Raw genomic sequence first — 19274 nt, 5'->3', positions numbered from 1 at the left:
CAATCGGGCTTAGGGTCCGGCATACTCGGGAAATTAACTCTATTTGTAAAATCTCGGAGATATTTGGTCTGTCAGCCTTCGGAGGTTGTTGGTTATCATCCTTGTCACTTCCTTGTCATCTTCTCCTTAGGGCTTCTTTATGCGCGTGATGATCGCCAGCATTGAAAAGAAACTCCGAGTGTCCAATCATTGTTCTCTACACGGCCTGTGCCGCCCCACTTGAGCCCGAAGCCCTTAGGCGTTGCCTTGTTCGAGTTTTCAAGTAGTTACTGCGAAGAAAAAAATTAAAGGAAAATAGAGAAAGTATTTTCAAAATTGATTGAGTAGTATTGGACGAGTCATAGAACGGAGGTGTGTACCAAGTTGCTTGGTGACATCAAAGTTTCAAGATATATATTTTGGTATACGGCGATCTTATTAAGTTTAAGCCACCACAATCCTTCACTACTATTAATGTACACAAGAGCTTCATATAAGACTGTAAACCCATGTAAGAATGACAGTATCGTAGATCATATCTTTTACACTACTCTACCAAGTTACCAAATCTGTATGTAAAAACTGTGAACCACTGGAACGCTCCAATAGAGCTAAAATTGGTTACTATACTCCGGACACATCACATAGCTGCCCAACCGTCCTTTCGGACCAATAATTCCACCACGTCTCGCAAGACCAGATTACAAGATGATAGTGAATGCCAACGACTCAACACTTCACCTACCACGAATCCTCTGTTTACATGGCGGCGGCACCAACGCCCGCATCTTTCGCATGCAATGCCGAGTTCTCGAACGGATGCTCCACCCACACTTCCGACTAGTCTTCGCTGAAGCGCCCCTACCAGCACGCCCGGGGCCTGACGTGACCTCCGTATACAAAGACTACGGTCCATTCAAGGCATGGCTACGCGTACGACCCGAAGACCTAGCCCAGAACGCACACGACATCGTGAGAAAAATCGAGGAGTCGCTAGCCGCCGCACGACTTGCGGACGACTGTCGAGGCGCGACGGGAGACTGGGTTGGTCTACTTGGTTTCAGTCAGGGGGCTCATCTTGCCGTTGGCATCCTTGCGACACAGCAGGAGCTGCGGCGACGGGGTGAAGACGACAAGGTTTGGCCGGCATACCGATTCGCCGTGCTGTTGGCGGGACGGGGACCGTTGAGATGGCTTCGTCCGGATCTCCCTATGCCTCGGGGCTTTGTCGATGCTGGGCAGTGTACCACCGGTGGCGAGCCGTTAGTTGCTGTGGACTTGTTGCAGGATAATCGTCTACGAACTCCAACTGTGCATGTTCATGGGCAGACGGATCCTGGGCTGGAATTACATCGCAGGCTTCTTTATCAGAATTGCGATACTTGCATGACAAGACTTGTTGAGTGGGGTGGGAATCATCGCGTGCCGATCAAGGTTCGAGATGCAGCTTCCGTAGTTGAGCAGATATTATCCGTGGCTCAACAAACGGGCGTGTTAGATGGGAGTTTGTAGGTTTACTATCTTGGCACATCGTATATATTTATGATGGAGATGTTTTATGAAGGGCCAGGCTGCATACCCTTTATGCCATACAGGGGAAATATGAAGTCCCTAGTACGTATGTATTACGGAGCATGATGAATTACTGCTTTGAAATGCGAGCCCGATCGACCTATGCTTTACCCCAAAAGGCCATATTAAGGAGCAACTAGATGACAGAAGCATGCAATAGAAGCTAGGATTTGGTGGACCCGCCAGATTCTGGCCTCGGAATAACTTTATAGATTTAACTTGGAAAGCGGTCTAGCTATAAAAGTGGGTTAACACTATTCGGCTTATTTTACCATTTGAATATCCGGAGGAAGGGTTGTCCGAAATTTGGCAGGCCCCAAAGAATGATATTCCGCAGTAACTTTGCTGGCTTGCGTAGAGTACCCCGGAGAAACTAAACAGAATATGGTGCGCTATGGGAGCCCGGGGCTAAAATGCTCTGTTTTATAAAACTGCAGTGGTACTATGTCTGCCAGGATTTTAATATTAAAATCAGTAACAAGATATAGAGCAAACTCTACATACACAACCTAGAACATTTCACATACCCCTCGATTACACAGCTGCTGACCTACAAACACGAATAATGATCGTCCCTACACCTGATATAGCCACAACCCCGGAAATCGCCATCGTGGGCGGCGGAATCGTCGGTCTTGTCCTCGCTGCGGGACTCACGCGGAGAGGTGTCCAGGTCAAGCTTTACGAACAAGCCCGTAACTTTCGAGAGATTGGTGCCGGTATCGGATTCACGAAAAACACGGTGGGTTGTATGGAGAAGATCAACCCGGCTGTCGTGACGGCTTTGCGCTCTGGAGGAGCTGTCAACGTTTCGCTGGACCAGCAGGATCCCAAGTCGTATTTGCGGTGGATCGATGGCTACGGCCAGCAACGGGAGGGCGACCCAATGTACCAAAAGCCGCTCTTGAAGCTTGATGCTGGCGTCAAAGGATGGGAGACCGTTCGCAGAGATCAGTTCTTAGAGGATCTTGTCAAAGTCATCCCCGAGGGGGTTGTTCACTTACGGAAGCGACTGGACACGATTGAGGATAACGAGGACGTGGACAAGGTCTACCTGAACTTTACTGATGGAACTAGGGCTGAGGCTGACGCTGGTAAGTTCTGGTTCTGTACCCTATCTACTCCTGTTCTGGCTCAACCAATACCTGCGTCCAGTAATCGCATGCGACGGAATCAAGTCCAGAGCACGACAGCTCCTACTCGGTCTGGACAATCCTGCCTCTTACCCCCAATACACACACAAGGTCGCCTATCGCGCGTTAATCCCCATGGACAAAGTCGTCGCAGCGATAGGCGAATACAAGACCTTCCGCCAGCACATGCACGTCGGTCCGAACGCACATCTTATCCATTACCCCGTCAACACTAACACAATCGGAGCCACCGTCGTGGTCTCCGATCCTAACGACTGGCCACAAGACAAGCCTACGACGGCCCGTGCATCCCGGAAGGACGTTTTCGAAGCACTGGCCGGCTGGTGTACTCCGGTCCGTAACCTCGTCGAACTGTTCCCGGAAGAGCTAGACCAGTGGGCACTCTTCGACCTGTTCGAATACCCAGTGCCCAAGTACAACAAGGGAAGAGTCTGCCTGATGGGTGATGCTGCGCATGCGTCGAGTCCCCATCACGGTGCCGGAGCCTCTTTCGGGATCGAAGATGCGCTTTGCATGTCCACGTTGATGTCCGAGCTTATCATGGATCTTCGGGAGCATCGCACATCCAAGGCGACTGCCTTGCGGACTGCATTCGAGACATACGACAAGATCCGTCGGACGAGAACTCAGTGGCTGGTCAACAGCAGTCGACGCGTTTGCGACCTTTTCCAACAACCGGAGTGGGCTAACCCGGCTAAGCGCGTGAAGACCGAGTCCTGCTTCGAGGAAGTCAAGGATCGTTCATTCAAGATATGGCATTTTGACTCTACTGCGATGGTTGATGATACGAGTCGCGAATACAGGGGGAGCATGAATTTGGCCACGAACAAGGTGAAGAGCGTAAATGGCAACAATGGAGTGAGCGTGGATCATGGTACCAACAAAGTGTAAACCGATTCTATTAGACTCTTTTATCTCATTTATAAATTATAAGCAGATCTATATGATATCAGGACAAATTATGCATATCGTCTATTTAGTACGTACAGCTTACCAAGACTAATTAAGTATTTCACATCGAACTCTAGTCGATTGGTGGTCCAAAGAAACACATCAATTACTCCCCAAGAAAGCCCTAACTCCCTAAGATATAAGAAAATCGTCACATCTGATTACAAGTCAATTACTATTCCCCTCCAACCACAACGCTTTAACATCGCGTTTTACACCCTTAGCCAAATCCTTGATTTCCTTCTTAAGCGCCTTCTTCTCCTCCTTAGAATATTGACCATTCTTCTTAGCCGCTTTCACCTCACGGACATAGCCTGTCAAGAGGCCTGAGGCGGTTTCCACCGCACATTTGGTGCACTGACGCTCATCCGCGATATCATTGAGAGCGACGGTGAGTGCTTGCAAGATCTCCTTAGTTTGAGGCTGTTGGAGTTGACGGTCCAGATGAGGCGTCTGAGAGGATCCATGCACGGTGCATGACGCGCTAGAACTTTTGTTAAGGTTCATAGATATGCTTAAACATGTGGAGTCCAGGACTTACCCTTGCTTCTCGGAGTAGATAGACGAGCCCACGGAGACATGGGACTGGGCTTTTGTGTCGCCCTGGAAAATGGTCTTTTGGGTCATTATGTATGAATTGGATAGGATTGCTTGAAGGGATACAAAATAGATAGTTGAGACTCTCTGAGGATACTCAATATATTCTGATGAACTGTAAGAAGAACGCAGAGTAGGCTGGGTTTATATGTAGCCACAAGCAGGGAGTTAGCATATCCGAAAGGGGCAAATATCCCGACCTCGGATATAAGGGCCGGCCGAGCGATTCGGAGTTTCTTTTTGGTCAGCGGCAGAAACGTCTCTTTAGGCCTACTAGATATCAGAATTACATTGACTGTCAGAGCTGCATACTACTTAGTGGCTGCCTATCCTGACTCATCATAAGCTATGGTGCTCAGTATATGCCATCGGGGATAGCACTCGCGCAATCCCACTTAGATATGTTTAGTAATGCGAAGGCCCTATTGCGTCAAGTGAAGTGAGTACTGGTGACTGACAAAGCTATTGTGGCTAATATGACTTTCATTATCATGTGTTCTAACAGATATTACTGCTAAGAGGTCGCTGAAAAATGCAATTTTGTACAAGATAAATGGGGTTGTCGAGAAAGATTCCAGACACAGAATGGCCCTAGAAGCTTATAGCTCCTGGCACAATCTCCAGATTCCGCTGGAGCTCCAGCTCAAGCATCCTGGCAAGACTATTTATAGGTGCCATATCACTCAAGGTGGCGGAAATAGCCTTGGACTGCGCCGCAAAATTCTGGTTGAACCCGTTGCATGAGCGCGAAAATTCAGCACAAATGAACAGCACGATCGGTGTGAATGGATGAACCTAATTTCTTTTATCAGAAATGCTCGAGTACTCGTGAGAAACCAGGCTTGCCTTGAAGGATCCTACTTGCGACAGCTTTTGTGCCTGGCTGAGGACCCTTTCCGTCGCCATAGAAGCCTTGGTCTCGTAGCTTCCGTACATGTCCTGGTACATTTCTGCGACTTCGGGCACCGAGTCCAAAGCAGTGAAAAGCACTAAGACCGCCGTTTGTGCCAGCATGTTGGTAAAGAGGAATGTGGGGTCGCACGGCTCGAAACCGGCAGCGGCGCTGGACAATGACGTCTGGATCTCGTGGCTCAATATTGTGTCAAGTGCTCGATGACGTACGATGCATTCCTGGGATGTGGGATCAAGGATACGCTCTACGTTGCACTGGTTTCTGTGAGAGAGGCAACGTGCGAGGATGGTGAGCATGACTATCGACTTCGCGTAGGGTGATAGCTGCTGATCGCCCTTTTTCGCTATAGCCGGGGCTAGATATTCGGTCGTAACAGCCTGTTGATGTCGAAATGCAGTCTCTGGAGCAGGTAGACGGGTGAGGATCTATGTAGGTCAGTAACCTGTGAGATAATTGGTTGCCTTTTTGACAGTACAACTAGAGGCTGTAACTTGCCATTTGATCGTTCATGGCCAACGGCAGGCCGTTTACGAGGTTCGCGTAACGATCGAGCGTATACGCTGTCCAGAATGTCCTCCGTCTCTCCTCGACCTCAATCCAAGAGAGGTTTGATGTCTGCCAACTGTTGGGGTTGTCAATCTGATCAAGTTTCACGAGATGAACCAGATGAAAGCAGCGACCAGCGCTAATCCAGCCCTTACTGGGGTTACTCTTTAGGATCTCGTAGAGGACAAGGAGCAGTCGCGCCTGGACCACTTCGATGGGAAGAGCCTCGTTCGGCATTTTTTGCTCCCACACGTCCAATAAACAACAGGTATGAGTGTACAAAAGGGGTAGGACACCCTGGAACTGGGTACCCATTGACGCCGCCAGCGTTCGTATGGCATATTGTAAGGATGTTAAGGGCTCTCTTGCGTCTGACTCGTGGGTTGCCCGCGCGTAGTACCGCTGCTGATGAACAATGGGAGCGAAGGGGTAGGCGCGGTCGAAGAAAAGGTCGTCCCTGTGACCGCAAGTTAGTTCATCTTTGCGTTTAATCTTTATTTAAAATCCCTACAGATCTGCGCGCTCTAGGGGTGACAGCTGAACTGGAAGGTGAACTGGCAGAAACTGCGGTGTCATCGCCTGGGAGCCCAGTTCCAGTGGCCTTATGCTGGCGTCGATCGGACATGAAGTTGACATCGATGTGGGTATATTGCTTGATGGGGTTAGCGCTGGGGAGACGTATATAGACTCTGGGAAGGGTCCAATATGTTTGCACCATTCGCTATCCAATTCCAATGAAGGGATTACCGATGGCCATTTAGGCAGTCCAATTGACTGCGTGTCCGGGAAGAAATCATCTGGTGAGCCTTGCGAATGTACCATGCTGACCCTTTCAATTTCATTAAGATCGACCTTTACTACTTGGTCTACCTCCAAAGCTTGTCGGGTAGATGTTGAGTTTTCTCGCCTACTCGGCTGGGCCTCGGAATTCTCATATAACTGGCGCTCAAGCGATGCTGTACTTCGCACGATCAGATTAGCGGAAATATCAGGCAACTTTTCACACAAGTACGACCCACCGATTCGCGATCTAAGTACATTGACATGACCCTTCCTCGGGCCTCGTGGCCGCCGCGCCGTATTTGTAATGCATGGTACACCCATGTTGCGACAGGTGCTACATTGCGGCTGGCTCATATCGCACTTGAGTTTACGTGAACGACATTCTTCACAGGCGAGCCCTTTATTTTGCCGTCGGCTTTTTGTAGGTTCTGTTGTGATGTTGCTCATCGGGATCTGTGGTTGGGGTAATGGCGCTTTCCTTAGGGCTGAGTTCGACAGGGGTGTCACGTCAATTTCATTCTAAAGAGACCTGCGTACAGCGTGATCTCTGGGAACAACATAAGCCGTGTTTATTTGCCTTCAAAGCCAATGGTATCTTACCAAAGTAAAGTAAGTAATTCCTAGTCAGATGGTTATAGAATCGCTTTCCCTAGTAGCACCAGTGATTCTAGAAAAGACGTGAGTGACTGGATATCTATGTTGTCTCTAAAGGTGCGCTGGAAGGTCATTTAATCAATTATCAAGTGTAGACTAGATGTGATATATATTTCTATATATATTCTTCACTACGGCGATAGAGCATATAATCTCACTTCGAGGCTGAAGATAGTGTAAGGGCCTTATTTTCAGGCCCTGGTAGCAAAACAGCCACGTGGGAACAGATTGTACCAGTTTCTCGGAAATCCCGAAATTAACTGAATATACTATGTATAACTTAGTGAGTTGTATATCGATCTTACTTGCGAGTTTGGATGCTTGTCACATTCATGATCTCTATCCACCTTGACCACAGAATCATCGCATCTAGAAAATAAACAAACTGTCCTGAAGACTCCCCAACGCCAAGAACCCAAGAAACTATGTGCGAGGACCCGATTACAATCATATGAGAACTACGTAGCCATCATCAACTGTTGGTAACTGGGTCCACGCCTTAACATTTCTGCCTAGTGCCAACATATGTGTACGAAGTAGCCCCATATCCAGGCGAGGAAGGTGAAGGGCTGAGTGGATCTAAATCTCCGCGTGGCCGGATAAGTAGCTTTTGCCTTAACACCAATCATAGCAATGCCTCTGAACTAACCCTACGAACGACATCAGCACTACACCTTCTTGGTCAAGCGTCTTGGCTAGGTTTATTTCGTTGGCCTCGTTCCGACGAATGGGAGTGGTGATGTTTATTACTTGCATATTGGGATTGCCGTATGCGGTAAGGATTGACTGTGCGTCAGCGCTAATTGACTCGGCATTGGGACGCTCCACTTCTGGGACTTGGGTGATTTTATCCGCTGTCAAGTACGAATCATGACAATTAATTATCTTGAGGTATTCTTGTTCAGGCTCTGCAGAAAGTAATCTGTCGACGCGGTGTCAGGTTAGATTTGAAGTCTTGATTATTATCTACGCGATTAGGGCTATCAAAATTGATCTGAGAAGTTCATTACTAGTCCTCTTGGCGATAGGATGAATAGCATAAGCGTTCCATCAGGGTGTGAACAGCTCCTTTATATCGCTGGTTGTGCTTCAGCCAGGACTTATGCCTGTGCTTGTTCGATCAAGTCGTAGTTGGGGTGTCTTGGTCTAAATCGCCGTACCACATATGCAACGTTTATCCATTCTCACTGTACAGTAGGTGCTAGCCCTATGCAGGATACACCATGGAAGCCATACCCATCGACAACTTGTAGAACGTAAAACGCCTGAATGTATCTCGCTCATAGCCATAGTGTTGACTATTCCGTTCAGCTGCTAGTCAAAGAACGTAGAGCCGTCTGCACAACCTCAGAGAGGTCGCTATATTCCCTAAATTTAGTAAAGCTCGGTGCTAAGCTGATATCTCATCGGTCCACCCTGCCATGATAGACGAGATTCCTAGAAAAGAATCATAAAGTCGTGGTCAAGCCTGTGTATACCCTATCGAGGAAACACCTGTTAGCTGTCATACTTTAATCAAACATACCGAACGCATCCTCCACATAGCTATGGAGAACTCAACCGGTTTCCAGATTGCCTAAGCCTCACACAATCAAGAGCAACCTCTTCCAAGATCCTCAATTTCTTACGATAAAAGCTTCTACAACTGTTTCCTCGGCGCCTTCCCTCCCTTTCTCGGCAACAGATTCCCACCTCTACCACTCCCACCTCTAAACACGCCACCCTCATCAATCAAGCTCCGCAACTCCTGCACATCAGTCGTAGCAACAGCCATAGCCACCGCTTGAGTATTGACAAACTCGGCAGCAACCCTTACAAACTCCACCGACTCCCCATCCCTAAGACTCTGCACTAATAAAAGCGATTCATCCTCCGCGGTTCTCTGATCCGCAACAAGGAACACAGACTCATCCACAACAGTTCCCGTCGCATACTCACGCAGAAACCGAACTACCTCATTCAATTCCCACCCAAGGAAAGGTGATTTGAATGAAGGATCAACGGGAGGGTACGTCACATCGTCATGTGTGTATCTGCGCAGCGCGTTTCCGGTATTTTCTAACAGGAGGAGCGTTGGGGGTGATTGTATTTCTATGGCGTGTGCGTAGGCTTTTGTGAGGATTGAGGTGAGGATCTGGGTTATTTAGTTGGCGTTACTGTGTGTGTTTCACAGAGGTATGGTGGGTTTTGTATGTACTTGGAGTGGGATGTCGTGGAGACAGAATATTGGGATGAGGGATTCGCTCATTTTGGTTTATGGCTGTGTTCTGATTCGTGTAGAAGATATCAGGTGTTATTTTTCGAATCCTAGACTAGGTTCAGTGGTACAATCCTAATCAGTGGCACTGAATCAGTCGTTAGAGAACGTTAGGAAATATGGAGAGAAAAGACAAGTCAAGTGGGGAGTAAAGTTAAGCCAAGGCAGGTTTAACTCGAAGCCACATGGGGGCAAACCTTCAAGAATCGGGTAATAAATCAAGTTTCAGGCCAGGGAAAATTACATACGCCAGGATGACAGTTAGTGTATACGGACGAAACGGGACTACTTCCATGTGTCTTGGTTTCCTTTGTGAGTCGTGACACGAGCTGAATAGCAGCTTTCTTTTTAGGTAATATTGCCACTCAAACTCTAGGCAAACCTCCGATGTCAAAGAGACAAGGATGGTGTGTGAAACATTGGCGAGTCGAGCCAATCGAGCCGTTTTGACGCGTTTGGGGTGGGAGAACTTAGGGCAACGCCAGCTGACACGGGACACGGAACAAAGATATTCCTTCGGGTTGGCGCGCTCGAACCGTGTCACGAGACGGCTAGACTGATATTGGACTAGCCGGTGACGGGGTGGCTGTGTTAGGTAGGTTGTAGATTGTGTATGTTTTGTGTATCTCAATTTCGGCGCTCTTGGACCTCCTTGGCCATTCCTTTTTTTTTTTTTTTTTTTTTTTTTTTTTTTCTTGTCGTAAACCGGTGGATTTCTTTGTCGCAATGGGCTGAGAGTAAAAGGTTTTTCGGTAAAAGTTGCCCAAGGCAGAAATGTTTAATACACACATGCGTGAATTTTTCTATATCTAGGTACTTCTGTAGATAGGGCTTTCCTTCGTATACGGGGCACCTTGTCGCTTGGTCGCATTTCGCACGGGTGCAGGGCATCTGTACGGACATGTGGGCGATATCATGGGCGATGGCATGGGCGATGGCATACTGGCAGGTTGATCGAGAGACCGGCTTACTGAATCCATGGGGCTTGTCGTACATCTAATTGGCATCGTATTCCTGGTCGCAAGGGAAGGAAACCGAATCGCGGGGACTGATACTGCATTCAGGGCAAAGTGTACTGTTTCTGTTCCGGGGGTTCGATATAGTTCGTAGAGGGTATCTTTTCGTTAGCAATAGGGCGCAAGGGTCGCAATGGTCGCAATCGAAAGGATTAGGTAGGGCCAGTGAAGGGTGGATAAGACACGCATCACTTTAATTGTCGCGCTCGGGGTCTTGGCTGTTCTTTTTCCGTCCGATACCGACTAAGCCGATCATCTCGGTCCAGAAACCCACTGGGGGGGTAGTTATGCTATTCTCATAGGCGTCAATGCCAGGTCGCTCCCAGACGAGGTCTACCTCGTGGGGTCGGACGTAGCGAGTCCTCTTGACCACCTTCCAGAAGATAAACAGGCAGGGCGCTACCAACTGCATGGTGTAGTTGGAGAAGAAGTTGGACACGCTCCAGGGGGTGAAGGAGCTATATCCGTAGAAAATGATCACCAGGGTGTGAACGGTTACGGCGAGGTAGGCGCCATACGGCTGGAACCAGCCATAGTATGGCATCTTCTTGCGGTCAACGCCTTGGGCCTTGCAGGCCCAATAGTAGTTGATGAAGGTGACGGACATAATGAAGTAATTGATCAAGCCACCGCCAGTGACAAGGTTGACGAACCAGGTAATGGCCTGCGCGGAACCACTGCCGACCTGGAGGAAGGAGAGGAAGGGGAAGAGCATCACGACACAGAAGCAATAAACCGGCACACCAGATTTGTTGCAGTAGCGTAGGATACGAGGGGCGCGGCCCTCCACAGCCAAACTGTAGAGGGATCGCGTTGCGCAATAGGTGTATGTATTGCCGGCGGAAAAGATAGAGGTGAAGATCAAGGCGTTAACAATATGCGGAAGCACACTGACGCCGAGGTTTTCCATGGCAATCACGTACGGCGAAGCTGCTGCGGTGCTGCTGTCCCCGTCGCCAAAGTAGATATTGACGAGGGCCGGGTCGTTGTAGGCGACCACAATCCCGACAGCGAGAGAACCGACAACAAAGAAGATACAGAATCGATAATAAACCGTCTTAAAGGCCGACTTGATGTAAATGCTCGGGCGCTGAGCCTCGGCGGACACCATAGAGATGTACTCAGGACCCACGACACAAAAGCTGGCGCTCCAGAGAGCGGCAAGAAACCCTTCAAAACGACCCAGGTCGCCCGTGGTATGAAACTCAGCGAATGGACCAGGGTTATTCCAGTAGCGAAAGCCATAGGCGTCGTGCTGGGGGTTACCGCCGACCATTGTCACAAAGGTAAAGGCGAAGAGGATAAAAATCAGAATGAGCTTGCCTCCGGATAGCCAGAATTCCGCCTCTCCGTAGAATTTGACCGCAAGGATGTTGAGTGTCCTATATCAATCCGTCTGTCAGTATACAATTCTAATAAATCTCCCACTCGTCGTGGTGTGGCAGTCAGGGATCTATAGGCAGAGCATAATGACGGGATGCCGTCAAAAGGCTAGATCAGATCGACAAAGTGGTCCTTACGCATAGCAAACAATAACCGCGGCACAGATGCCTGCCGTAGGGCCAGGCTCCGTGACGGTTTCATTCCAGAAGGACATTACCATACTGAGTGCCGTGATCTCAAATGGAATCAGGAAAGCTTCATAGAAGAAGAAATTCCAACCGGCGAGGAATCCAAGAGCGTCGTCCACCCAGTAGCCAGCAAGACGGATAAAGCCTCCTGACACCGGCATATACGTATTCATTTCAGCGATCGAGTTATTAACCAGTCCGAGAATGCAGGAATAAAGCGTGTAGGCAATGAACAGGCTGCCAGGGCCACCCTTAGCGAGACCACCGCCAATGCTAATGAACAGGGCCGTGCCGATCGAGCCACCAGCGGCGATGAGCTGGATTTGACGGTTACCAAGCCGGCGATGCAGGGTCCCCATGCTCTCCCCGACATGAATACTACCGCCCTCACCCGAGGTGGAAGGTTCAAGCTTTGTGGTTTTCTCCTCGTTCAGCCCCATCTTGGCGATTGCGATGCCAACCGAGCACGGAAGATGTGAGGTTTAAAGTATTCGGAGCGCAACCCGACAGCTTAGCTCAAAAGATAAGGAAAAAGAGATAAGATAGGAGCAGAAAAGAGAATTGGCATAAGGTAGTGGATTGCGATAAGACAAGAGGAGGAAATGAGGGGGAATTGCAGAGCATAATAAATGCTGTATGAAGAGCAACAAAGAAAGGGAAGTTGACTTGACTCTCTCTCTCAGCGTGCCCTATTCAACTCGTGTTGTACAGAAGGAGAATTCTTGTCCACAGTCGACGAGGGTGGGCGATGCTACGATATTTAATATTAACACGACGCTAGGCAGTCCTCGTTTTTTTTTTTATTATTTTTTCCGGGTCCTGCAGCTAAGCAATGACGCTGCGTATGCAGTTTACCGGTCGTATCTAAGGAAGGTTATCCTGGCCATTGACCGATCTTTCAAGCCAAGCCCTAAGGCCGACCATCCCCAACCGCTCCACGACCATGCATGTTACATTTCAATCTCGGTGTACTCCTATTGTTCACAAGTCTAGTAACTGGTCACACCCCTACCACGATCCAGGGATCTGTGAGCGCCCAGCATGCGCGATAATATACGGCAACCGTTTGCTGGCCAGTCAACGCCATTGATTGCCCCGTGGCCAAGCCGCTTATCGTGTCTGAGAGCCGAGCGATCCAAAGTTCGAATGCTCGCGTAGAACAAAGAATTACTGCTGATTATCTTAAACCGCCAAAGGGTCCCAGCCAATGGCAATTTTATGATACAACATTTCTATCCTATCTCAACAGGCCAAATAGCCTCAGATAGGTAGTACTGGTATGTATTTATCCCTACACACACGACGGAGTACTGAGAGAGGCAAGTCGTTTTCGTTTTATAAGTTCGGTAAAAGACAGATTTCCGGGTAATATAATTAACCCCAGAAAGGTAACCCGTGCCAGGGGCCGGTAAACTGGATACAGACACTTGGTGGACACCAAGAAAGCAACGTAATTTGGGGGGAGTGGAACTATGGACCCATATTATCGTATCCAATAGCATTGTTTTTGATTGAAGGATAATGCACTAGCAATACGAGGGTGTGGGGAAAAAGAAAGGAAAGTTAAGAAAAACAAAAAAACATACAACAGGAGGGATTCGCTGGTGGTCACCCACCCAACTACTAACCTCCCGGCGTGTGGCTTAAGTACGGCTGAGCGGACGGGAAGCCCTGTTCTCCACACCCTATGGTCGTATGTATTGGTTTTTTCTACAGCTAATGATTATATAGCGTACTTTCCATATCTTCAGTCGAAGGATAACAGAAACAAGTTCAGTCGTCAGTCTGTTGTTGACAGGAATGTTATCAATGGCACTCTGGTAGGTGTAGAAATCAAGCTTTGGTGACAGTTTTGTAGCCGCCACAAATTCTTCCCAGAAACCTACATCGTCCATGACAACAAACCAAGACGATGATGTGGTTTTCTGTTGTATACTCGGTGGAGGCTTGTCTCGAAGCTTCGCCGTCAAGATGGAATGCAAGCAATTGAGTCTAGACTAGCTGAATTGATTCTCGGTCTAGTCTTGCGAGGGGCTAAAATAATCTCGCTCGCTCTCTCTCTTCTCCTTTGAGAAGAGTTTGCGGTTTTAGAATGGTGTCGTTCAATAATATTGATGCGCTATCCCACGTAGTATGACATATTGCATAGATAAATCGTGAAACATCAGGTATAATTTGGCTACTCAATGTTAGCAATGCCTTGAGCTGGTGTTTGCCAGTCGACGGCAGTCATTAACATTCCACGTCTCAATTAGATGCATTGACTGGAATTCTGGGCCTGTAGGGCGTTGATAAGCCGTCATCTCGAACTATAAACTATCCCTATTGGTCGGATAATACTTAGCACGGGCACTATTAAATGTGTGCCCAGTTTGGGAGACGATGCGCCCAAGAATGATATCAATGCCATATCTGGTCATCTACCTCGATGAGAGAATCTGGCAAAGGGCATAGGAATGCGGAGGGACTTGTAGAAGGCTAGACGAGGGATACGTTTGTTTGTAGAAAGCTTACCTTCGTGGAAAGAGGAGGTCTATATAAGGAGAGTTACTGAGAGGTATTGTCCTTACTGAACCTACCTGAATATTGTTTGGAAGGAAGAAAAGTCAATTGAACAAAGCACATCTTCGCAGCTGCTATCGGACTCCCCCGATCATTTAATATCTACAATGAACAAGCAAAGCCTCCTTAACGCACTCGTTGGCATCCTCAATTCGACCTCTATTCTTCGCACGGGGGTTCAAGAGCCCAGTACTAGTGACAGCACGAGTCTCCATGCGACGCCAACAAACGTGACACTGAGTGCCACTGGGGTGTCAAACTGTACTCAGGCCTGCGCGCTAGGCGGGCTGGTTTGTGTTGTGGCCCTTCCTCATGAAGCGAACTTTTGGTACGTGGCTTTGGTTCGGTTTTTAAAAGCGCACTATATTCCGCACAATGTGAGACGATCGCTAACAGTGGCGTAGCTGGGACTCATTCTCCGGGTGTAATAAGCGTTGCTAGCCAGTGGCAAAAAGATGGGGGGTGGATTTGCAATACTACAAGCGCAGTGACTCGCTGTAAAGTTCTCCGGAAGGATTGGGGAAGATCCACTGGTTGAATGAAGGGTGCGCACGTGCTTCGATGCCCGTCTGGATGGGCGATTCGCCATCGGACTAGGTACTTGGGGTATCATAGGGGATTAAGGGGTATATGGGGTTGTGCAATGCAGGAGGGAACCCATCTGGATTTCATAATGTGTAATGCAATATACATGGATAGAGCGGAGAGTCCTTTGTTGGATTCATCTCATTTCTTCTTCAATTGCTGATGTCGCACCGGAAGTGGAAAGGAGAAAGAGGACACATGCCATGCAGATGTACATCAGGATGTCTGCGGTGTAACTAGTGGTAACCGTCGGGACTGGGGATGTTTAACTCGAAGGAACGTTTAAAGTGGTAGTACCAATCAGCATGGCCGTTCTACCCTCATGGCTCCGTTCCCAAGATCCGCAGAGGGAGGGGTTGTTGCAAATGGAAGGATCACTGTACTGAAACCAGGGAGTAAGAAGAGTGAAGCTGAGCACGAGCCCCAGAGCGATAGGAGAGTTGGCTCTGGCCAGCCCAAGTCTCGTGCCCCCCTTCCCGTGATCCCCTACTACCCTGACCCAATCAGAAGGGGAAATGGTACCGCGTGGGCTCTTCAAGCACGCGACACCAGTCTTGGAGGTCAACCTAAAGCAACAGCTTCCTTCAGTCCCAATTCCCAGTCCCGTCGATCATCCAGCTACTTGTAATTTTATCGTCGCAATCCCACTCCCATCTACACTCAAATATCCTTTCCGGCTCTTTCCCGTTGCTCTCCACCATGCCGGTGCCTCTTGGATCCGTTTATCCAATTTATTCCTGTTCTATTGGGTAATCTCTCCCCATGTATCCGTACCTTTAAGGGAGTTAAACACTCCCCTCTCGCTCTTATCTACCCCCTTTGCCTGCTGATTCCTTGTCTTACCTACCTGTTCGTCCTTCACTGACTGCATTGTCCACTCCACATCTCTTTATCACTCATACGAGACGTTACAACCCCCAGTCTTGTCCTACATAGTCCTACTATAGTCCTACTATACTGGTCTAGTCCTCATTTCTGTCTCAGTTCTTCCTTTCTCTTGCAAAGCGAAGCGTCACCAGACCGCCCAGGAGACAATCACGTTTCCTCTGGACAGAAGAGATGTCACGTTCTCGTCTTCCACCCACTCCGGCAATGTCGGGAGAGTTGATAGTCAAGGACCAAGTGTCCGTGGATGCTGTCGACTCATTTGCATTGCCGCCAGCTGCTATGAGTCCGGCCAAGATGGAAAGTGCCAGTCGCAGGTCATCGAAGTCGGACCAGTCGGCTTATTTTCCTGCTTCCCCAACTTCCCCAAATCTCAATATGGGACGCGGTGCGAATCCTCCCCGTCAAACGGGTATCAAACGACCACTAGAAGACTTTGATCTCCCACCCCCTCCCACTCGCACCCGCAAAATCATCCAAATGAAGCCCAAGACACAGACTCAAAGTCAAGCCAAGCCAGCACCCACAACTAATAAGCCCTCCAAGGAAAGTGGCAAAAGCACCTCAAACAATAACAATGTGTCCCCTGCCACTTCCAAGAAGAAACAGCCTAGTGCTACGAGCGCTGCCGGTCGAAAGATTGCTCGCAAGACGGCACATAGCTTGATTGAACGGCGAAGGAGGTCCAAGATGAATGAAGAATTTGCAACCTTGAAAGATATGATCCCAGCTTGTAGAGGTCAGGACATGCACAAGCTTGCCATTCTGCAGGTTGGTCGTCACTGGCAATACATATCCTGTTTTGTTAACTAACGGGTCTTGGCCTCTAGGCAAGCATTGACTACGTCAATTACCTAGAGCAATGTATACATGATCTTAAAACTGCGGGTGACAGCCACATGGCTGCTCCCCAACGCATGCCACCTGCTCCTCCCTCGCCGTCGTCACCCGAGGTTCTAGGGGAAGTGGCCGGCAGTACATACTCGGCTTCCGTGTCCCCCGACATACTTCCTAGCGGATGTGCTACCAACGTAACCTCACCGGCATTTTCGCCTCGCAGTCGTATCCCCTCAACAAGCACAGCTATAGATTTCTCTTCGATCCTGCCGAGTCCAGCGTTGGGTCCGACTCACCCTTGCGACAGCACTCTACGGTCGTCCCGTGGATCCTGGGCAGCAACGTCAACCAACCCCTCGCCGGTGCTCCAACCACAGATTCGTCATGCGTCTTCAGCAGAGATGGACCATGAAGCATCGGCTGCACTGCTCATGTTAAATCGGGATTGTCGCGGTAGTGTAGGCTCGGTGCATGAAGAGCATGCCAAGCCTATCCCTGGAAATCGTCAGTACTCCTTACAAGACACTCAAAGGAAGATCGGAATGAGTGTCAAAGATTTATTAATTTCGTAGAGCTTTATTTGCAGAGCCGGCAGCTGAGACTTGATAAGGATTAGAGGAATCTGTATCTGAAAAGAAAAGCGCCCTTTCCCTTTTGCCATCAACCCTTGAAAGTCTATGGGTTACTGCTTTGCATTGGACGACTGGAAAATGATTAATGCCATATAATGTGTATCACCAATTAACGAGTGCGGTGGTTGATTGTGTGCTTATGACTAGGACTACCTTTCACCAGTGGACATTTCGCATCAAGGCAAGATCCATTATTAGGGAGCTTTGACCGCAATATAAAGAATGAACTCTCCATGAAGTCAGTCTAGTGACAAACATGGGAGAGAGAAAAAGGCTGTCTACAAGCTAGTAGGCTGAGTAGTAGTATACTCCGTAGTGCTCATACAAAGGACCAAAATCCTATCCCTCGGCCAATCGACCAGGACTTCCAATGAGGAAACGGAGATTGCCCACGCATGTTTGCCTTCCCAAAGGAGTTACACACCTTCACACCTTCCCAAGGATCGGATTTGGCCACGACCTGCGAGAATGCACGCCGAGTCTTCTGACTGCAACCATCCAATCAGAAGACTTGCCGCGTTCCCGGCGCACCCTCCCTCGGAGATGTTAATTAATCGTAGGTCATATCAGACATCCATGGATGGTTCGTTCGTTACGTACCCCGCACTCGGAATTCTTCTCTTCTTTCTAGACGTGTTCCAGCCCGTTCTACACAGTAGGCCCTTTGGGGATCAAGTGGTCTGCGAATCCAACAGGGAAGGATTACCGAAATGTAAAGAAAACATCATGACCAGAGATGCACCCGCGGACAAAAAGTTTGATGGGTGAATAATAGGATCCGACTCCACTTTGGGTTAATATGACGTTTGTGAGAAGAAGATCCCCCAAACGCTACGTCCTTCTTATCTTCTACTCCCATCAATAACTGGTAATTAGTTTACCACATCTAATGAATAAACGGTTGCCTGTGTACACACAAGACTGTACGACACAAATTGTACTGTAGTAGGTGAGAGGCAAGTTCATACTATAATTAGCCTCCCATTGCTTGAACCCCATGACGGTGATCATTTCCGCGCCAAGGCGCATTATGCACTGTGTACCCTTATCCGATTCCGGTCAGATCCTTCGTAATGACGGGGCTTTACCATACGCAGGGCTTAATTGGTAGAGCAAGTCAACCTTACTCATTCCACGCCACCCGAATCGGCTGGCTGTGTAGCATCAACGAAGGTACGCACATTAAGTTGTGCGAGACAACGTGATGATTCATGTACTGAGTACTGAGTACTGATTCGACTGGGGATTTGCTGTGCCACGTGATAGTGTATGTACTGTCCGTCGTTGCTCTTGTCCTTCAGCCAAATCACCCCCAGAGTCTTGGTTCGAGTCCATTCCTGATGATCGACATGGTGATGGATCGACTAGTAATTAGCGGACATGTCCAGGTCATCCAATGACGTTATAGCTCTCTGATCACCAGACGGGTATTATCACAGCAACCATACCTACTCACACCTTACTTAGGAGGGGACTGCACAGCTTCAGTGAATTACTTCCCGGTCGAGATCGCCTGGGGAATCGACACAGCGAAGGCAAAGTCAATGTCAACGATCACCAGAACTTTACTTAAACTGCCAAGTCGATGGCGAGCCAGTTTGCAAATCCCTGCGTGTCACTCTCCACATCATCTCGGCACGCTACGAACTAGTATCTCCTCGGAGCCGCTGCATTGGGAAGTCGCCCTCCTCAAGGTTTAGAGCGAAAGAGTCCCCGCACCCCCCAATTGCTCTTGCGGCGGGATTCACGTTTCGCCCCAAGTCACTAAAGTGAGCCCCCC

The 19274-nt window shown here is 48.8% G+C and overlaps 7 protein-coding genes across 7 annotated transcripts; 3 read left to right on the top strand and 4 right to left on the bottom strand.

Annotated features, from left to right (window-relative positions):
* Window positions 1–687: 687 nt before the first annotated feature.
* On the top strand, window positions 688–3411 carry AO090001000394 (uncharacterized protein; the record flags this gene model as incomplete). Its single annotated transcript, XM_023234532.1, has 7 exons — window positions 688–1487; window positions 1544–1597; window positions 1787–1887; window positions 1933–2025; window positions 2094–2645; window positions 2707–3318; window positions 3353–3411. The coding sequence occupies 7 exons, from the start codon at window positions 688–690 to the stop codon at window positions 3409–3411; spliced, it is 2271 nt and encodes a 756-aa protein (XP_023089646.1).
* Window positions 3412–3824: 413 nt separating this feature from the next.
* AO090001000393 (uncharacterized protein) lies at window positions 3825–4283 on the bottom strand (the record flags this gene model as incomplete). Its single annotated transcript, XM_001818865.1, has 2 exons — window positions 3825–4140; window positions 4198–4283. 2 exons carry the CDS (start codon window positions 4281–4283, stop codon window positions 3825–3827), a joined length of 402 nt encoding a protein of 133 aa, XP_001818917.1.
* Window positions 4284–5048: 765 nt separating this feature from the next.
* Window positions 5049–6942, bottom strand: AO090001000392 (uncharacterized protein; the record flags this gene model as incomplete). The annotated part of the gene is given in 4 exon segments (XM_023234531.1): window positions 5049–5566; window positions 5658–6204; window positions 6224–6380; window positions 6428–6942. 4 exon segments carry the CDS (start codon window positions 6940–6942, stop codon window positions 5049–5051), a joined length of 1737 nt encoding a protein of 578 aa, XP_023089645.1.
* A 1846-nt stretch (window positions 6943–8788) lies between these two features.
* AO090001000391 (uncharacterized protein) lies at window positions 8789–10413 on the bottom strand (the record flags this gene model as incomplete). Its single annotated transcript, XM_023234528.1, has 2 exons — window positions 8789–9240; window positions 10350–10413. 2 exons carry the CDS (start codon window positions 10411–10413, stop codon window positions 8789–8791), a joined length of 516 nt encoding a protein of 171 aa, XP_023089644.1.
* A 202-nt stretch (window positions 10414–10615) lies between these two features.
* AO090001000390 (uncharacterized protein) lies at window positions 10616–12433 on the bottom strand (the record flags this gene model as incomplete). Its single annotated transcript, XM_001818862.3, has 2 exons — window positions 10616–11804; window positions 11943–12433. 2 exons carry the CDS (start codon window positions 12431–12433, stop codon window positions 10616–10618), a joined length of 1680 nt encoding a protein of 559 aa, XP_001818914.1.
* A 2229-nt stretch (window positions 12434–14662) lies between these two features.
* On the top strand, window positions 14663–15768 carry AO090001000388 (uncharacterized protein; the record flags this gene model as incomplete). The annotated part of the gene is made up of 2 exons (XM_023234527.1): window positions 14663–14883; window positions 15429–15768. 2 exons carry the CDS (start codon window positions 14663–14665, stop codon window positions 15766–15768), a joined length of 561 nt encoding a protein of 186 aa, XP_023089643.1.
* A 431-nt stretch (window positions 15769–16199) lies between these two features.
* On the top strand, window positions 16200–17274 carry AO090001000387 (basic helix-loop-helix domain-containing protein; the record flags this gene model as incomplete). Its single annotated transcript, XM_023234526.1, has 2 exons — window positions 16200–16796; window positions 17086–17274. 2 exons carry the CDS (start codon window positions 16200–16202, stop codon window positions 17272–17274), a joined length of 786 nt encoding a protein of 261 aa, XP_023089642.1.
* Window positions 17275–19274: the final 2000 nt, after the last annotated feature.

Source organism: Aspergillus oryzae, chromosome 2 (genome assembly GCF_000184455.2).
Source record: "Aspergillus oryzae RIB40 DNA, chromosome 2".
NCBI lineage: Eukaryota > Fungi > Ascomycota > Eurotiomycetes > Eurotiales > Aspergillaceae > Aspergillus > Aspergillus oryzae.
The sequence above is the reverse complement of the archived record's forward strand: the minus strand, read 5'-3'. Positions and strand labels throughout refer to the sequence as shown.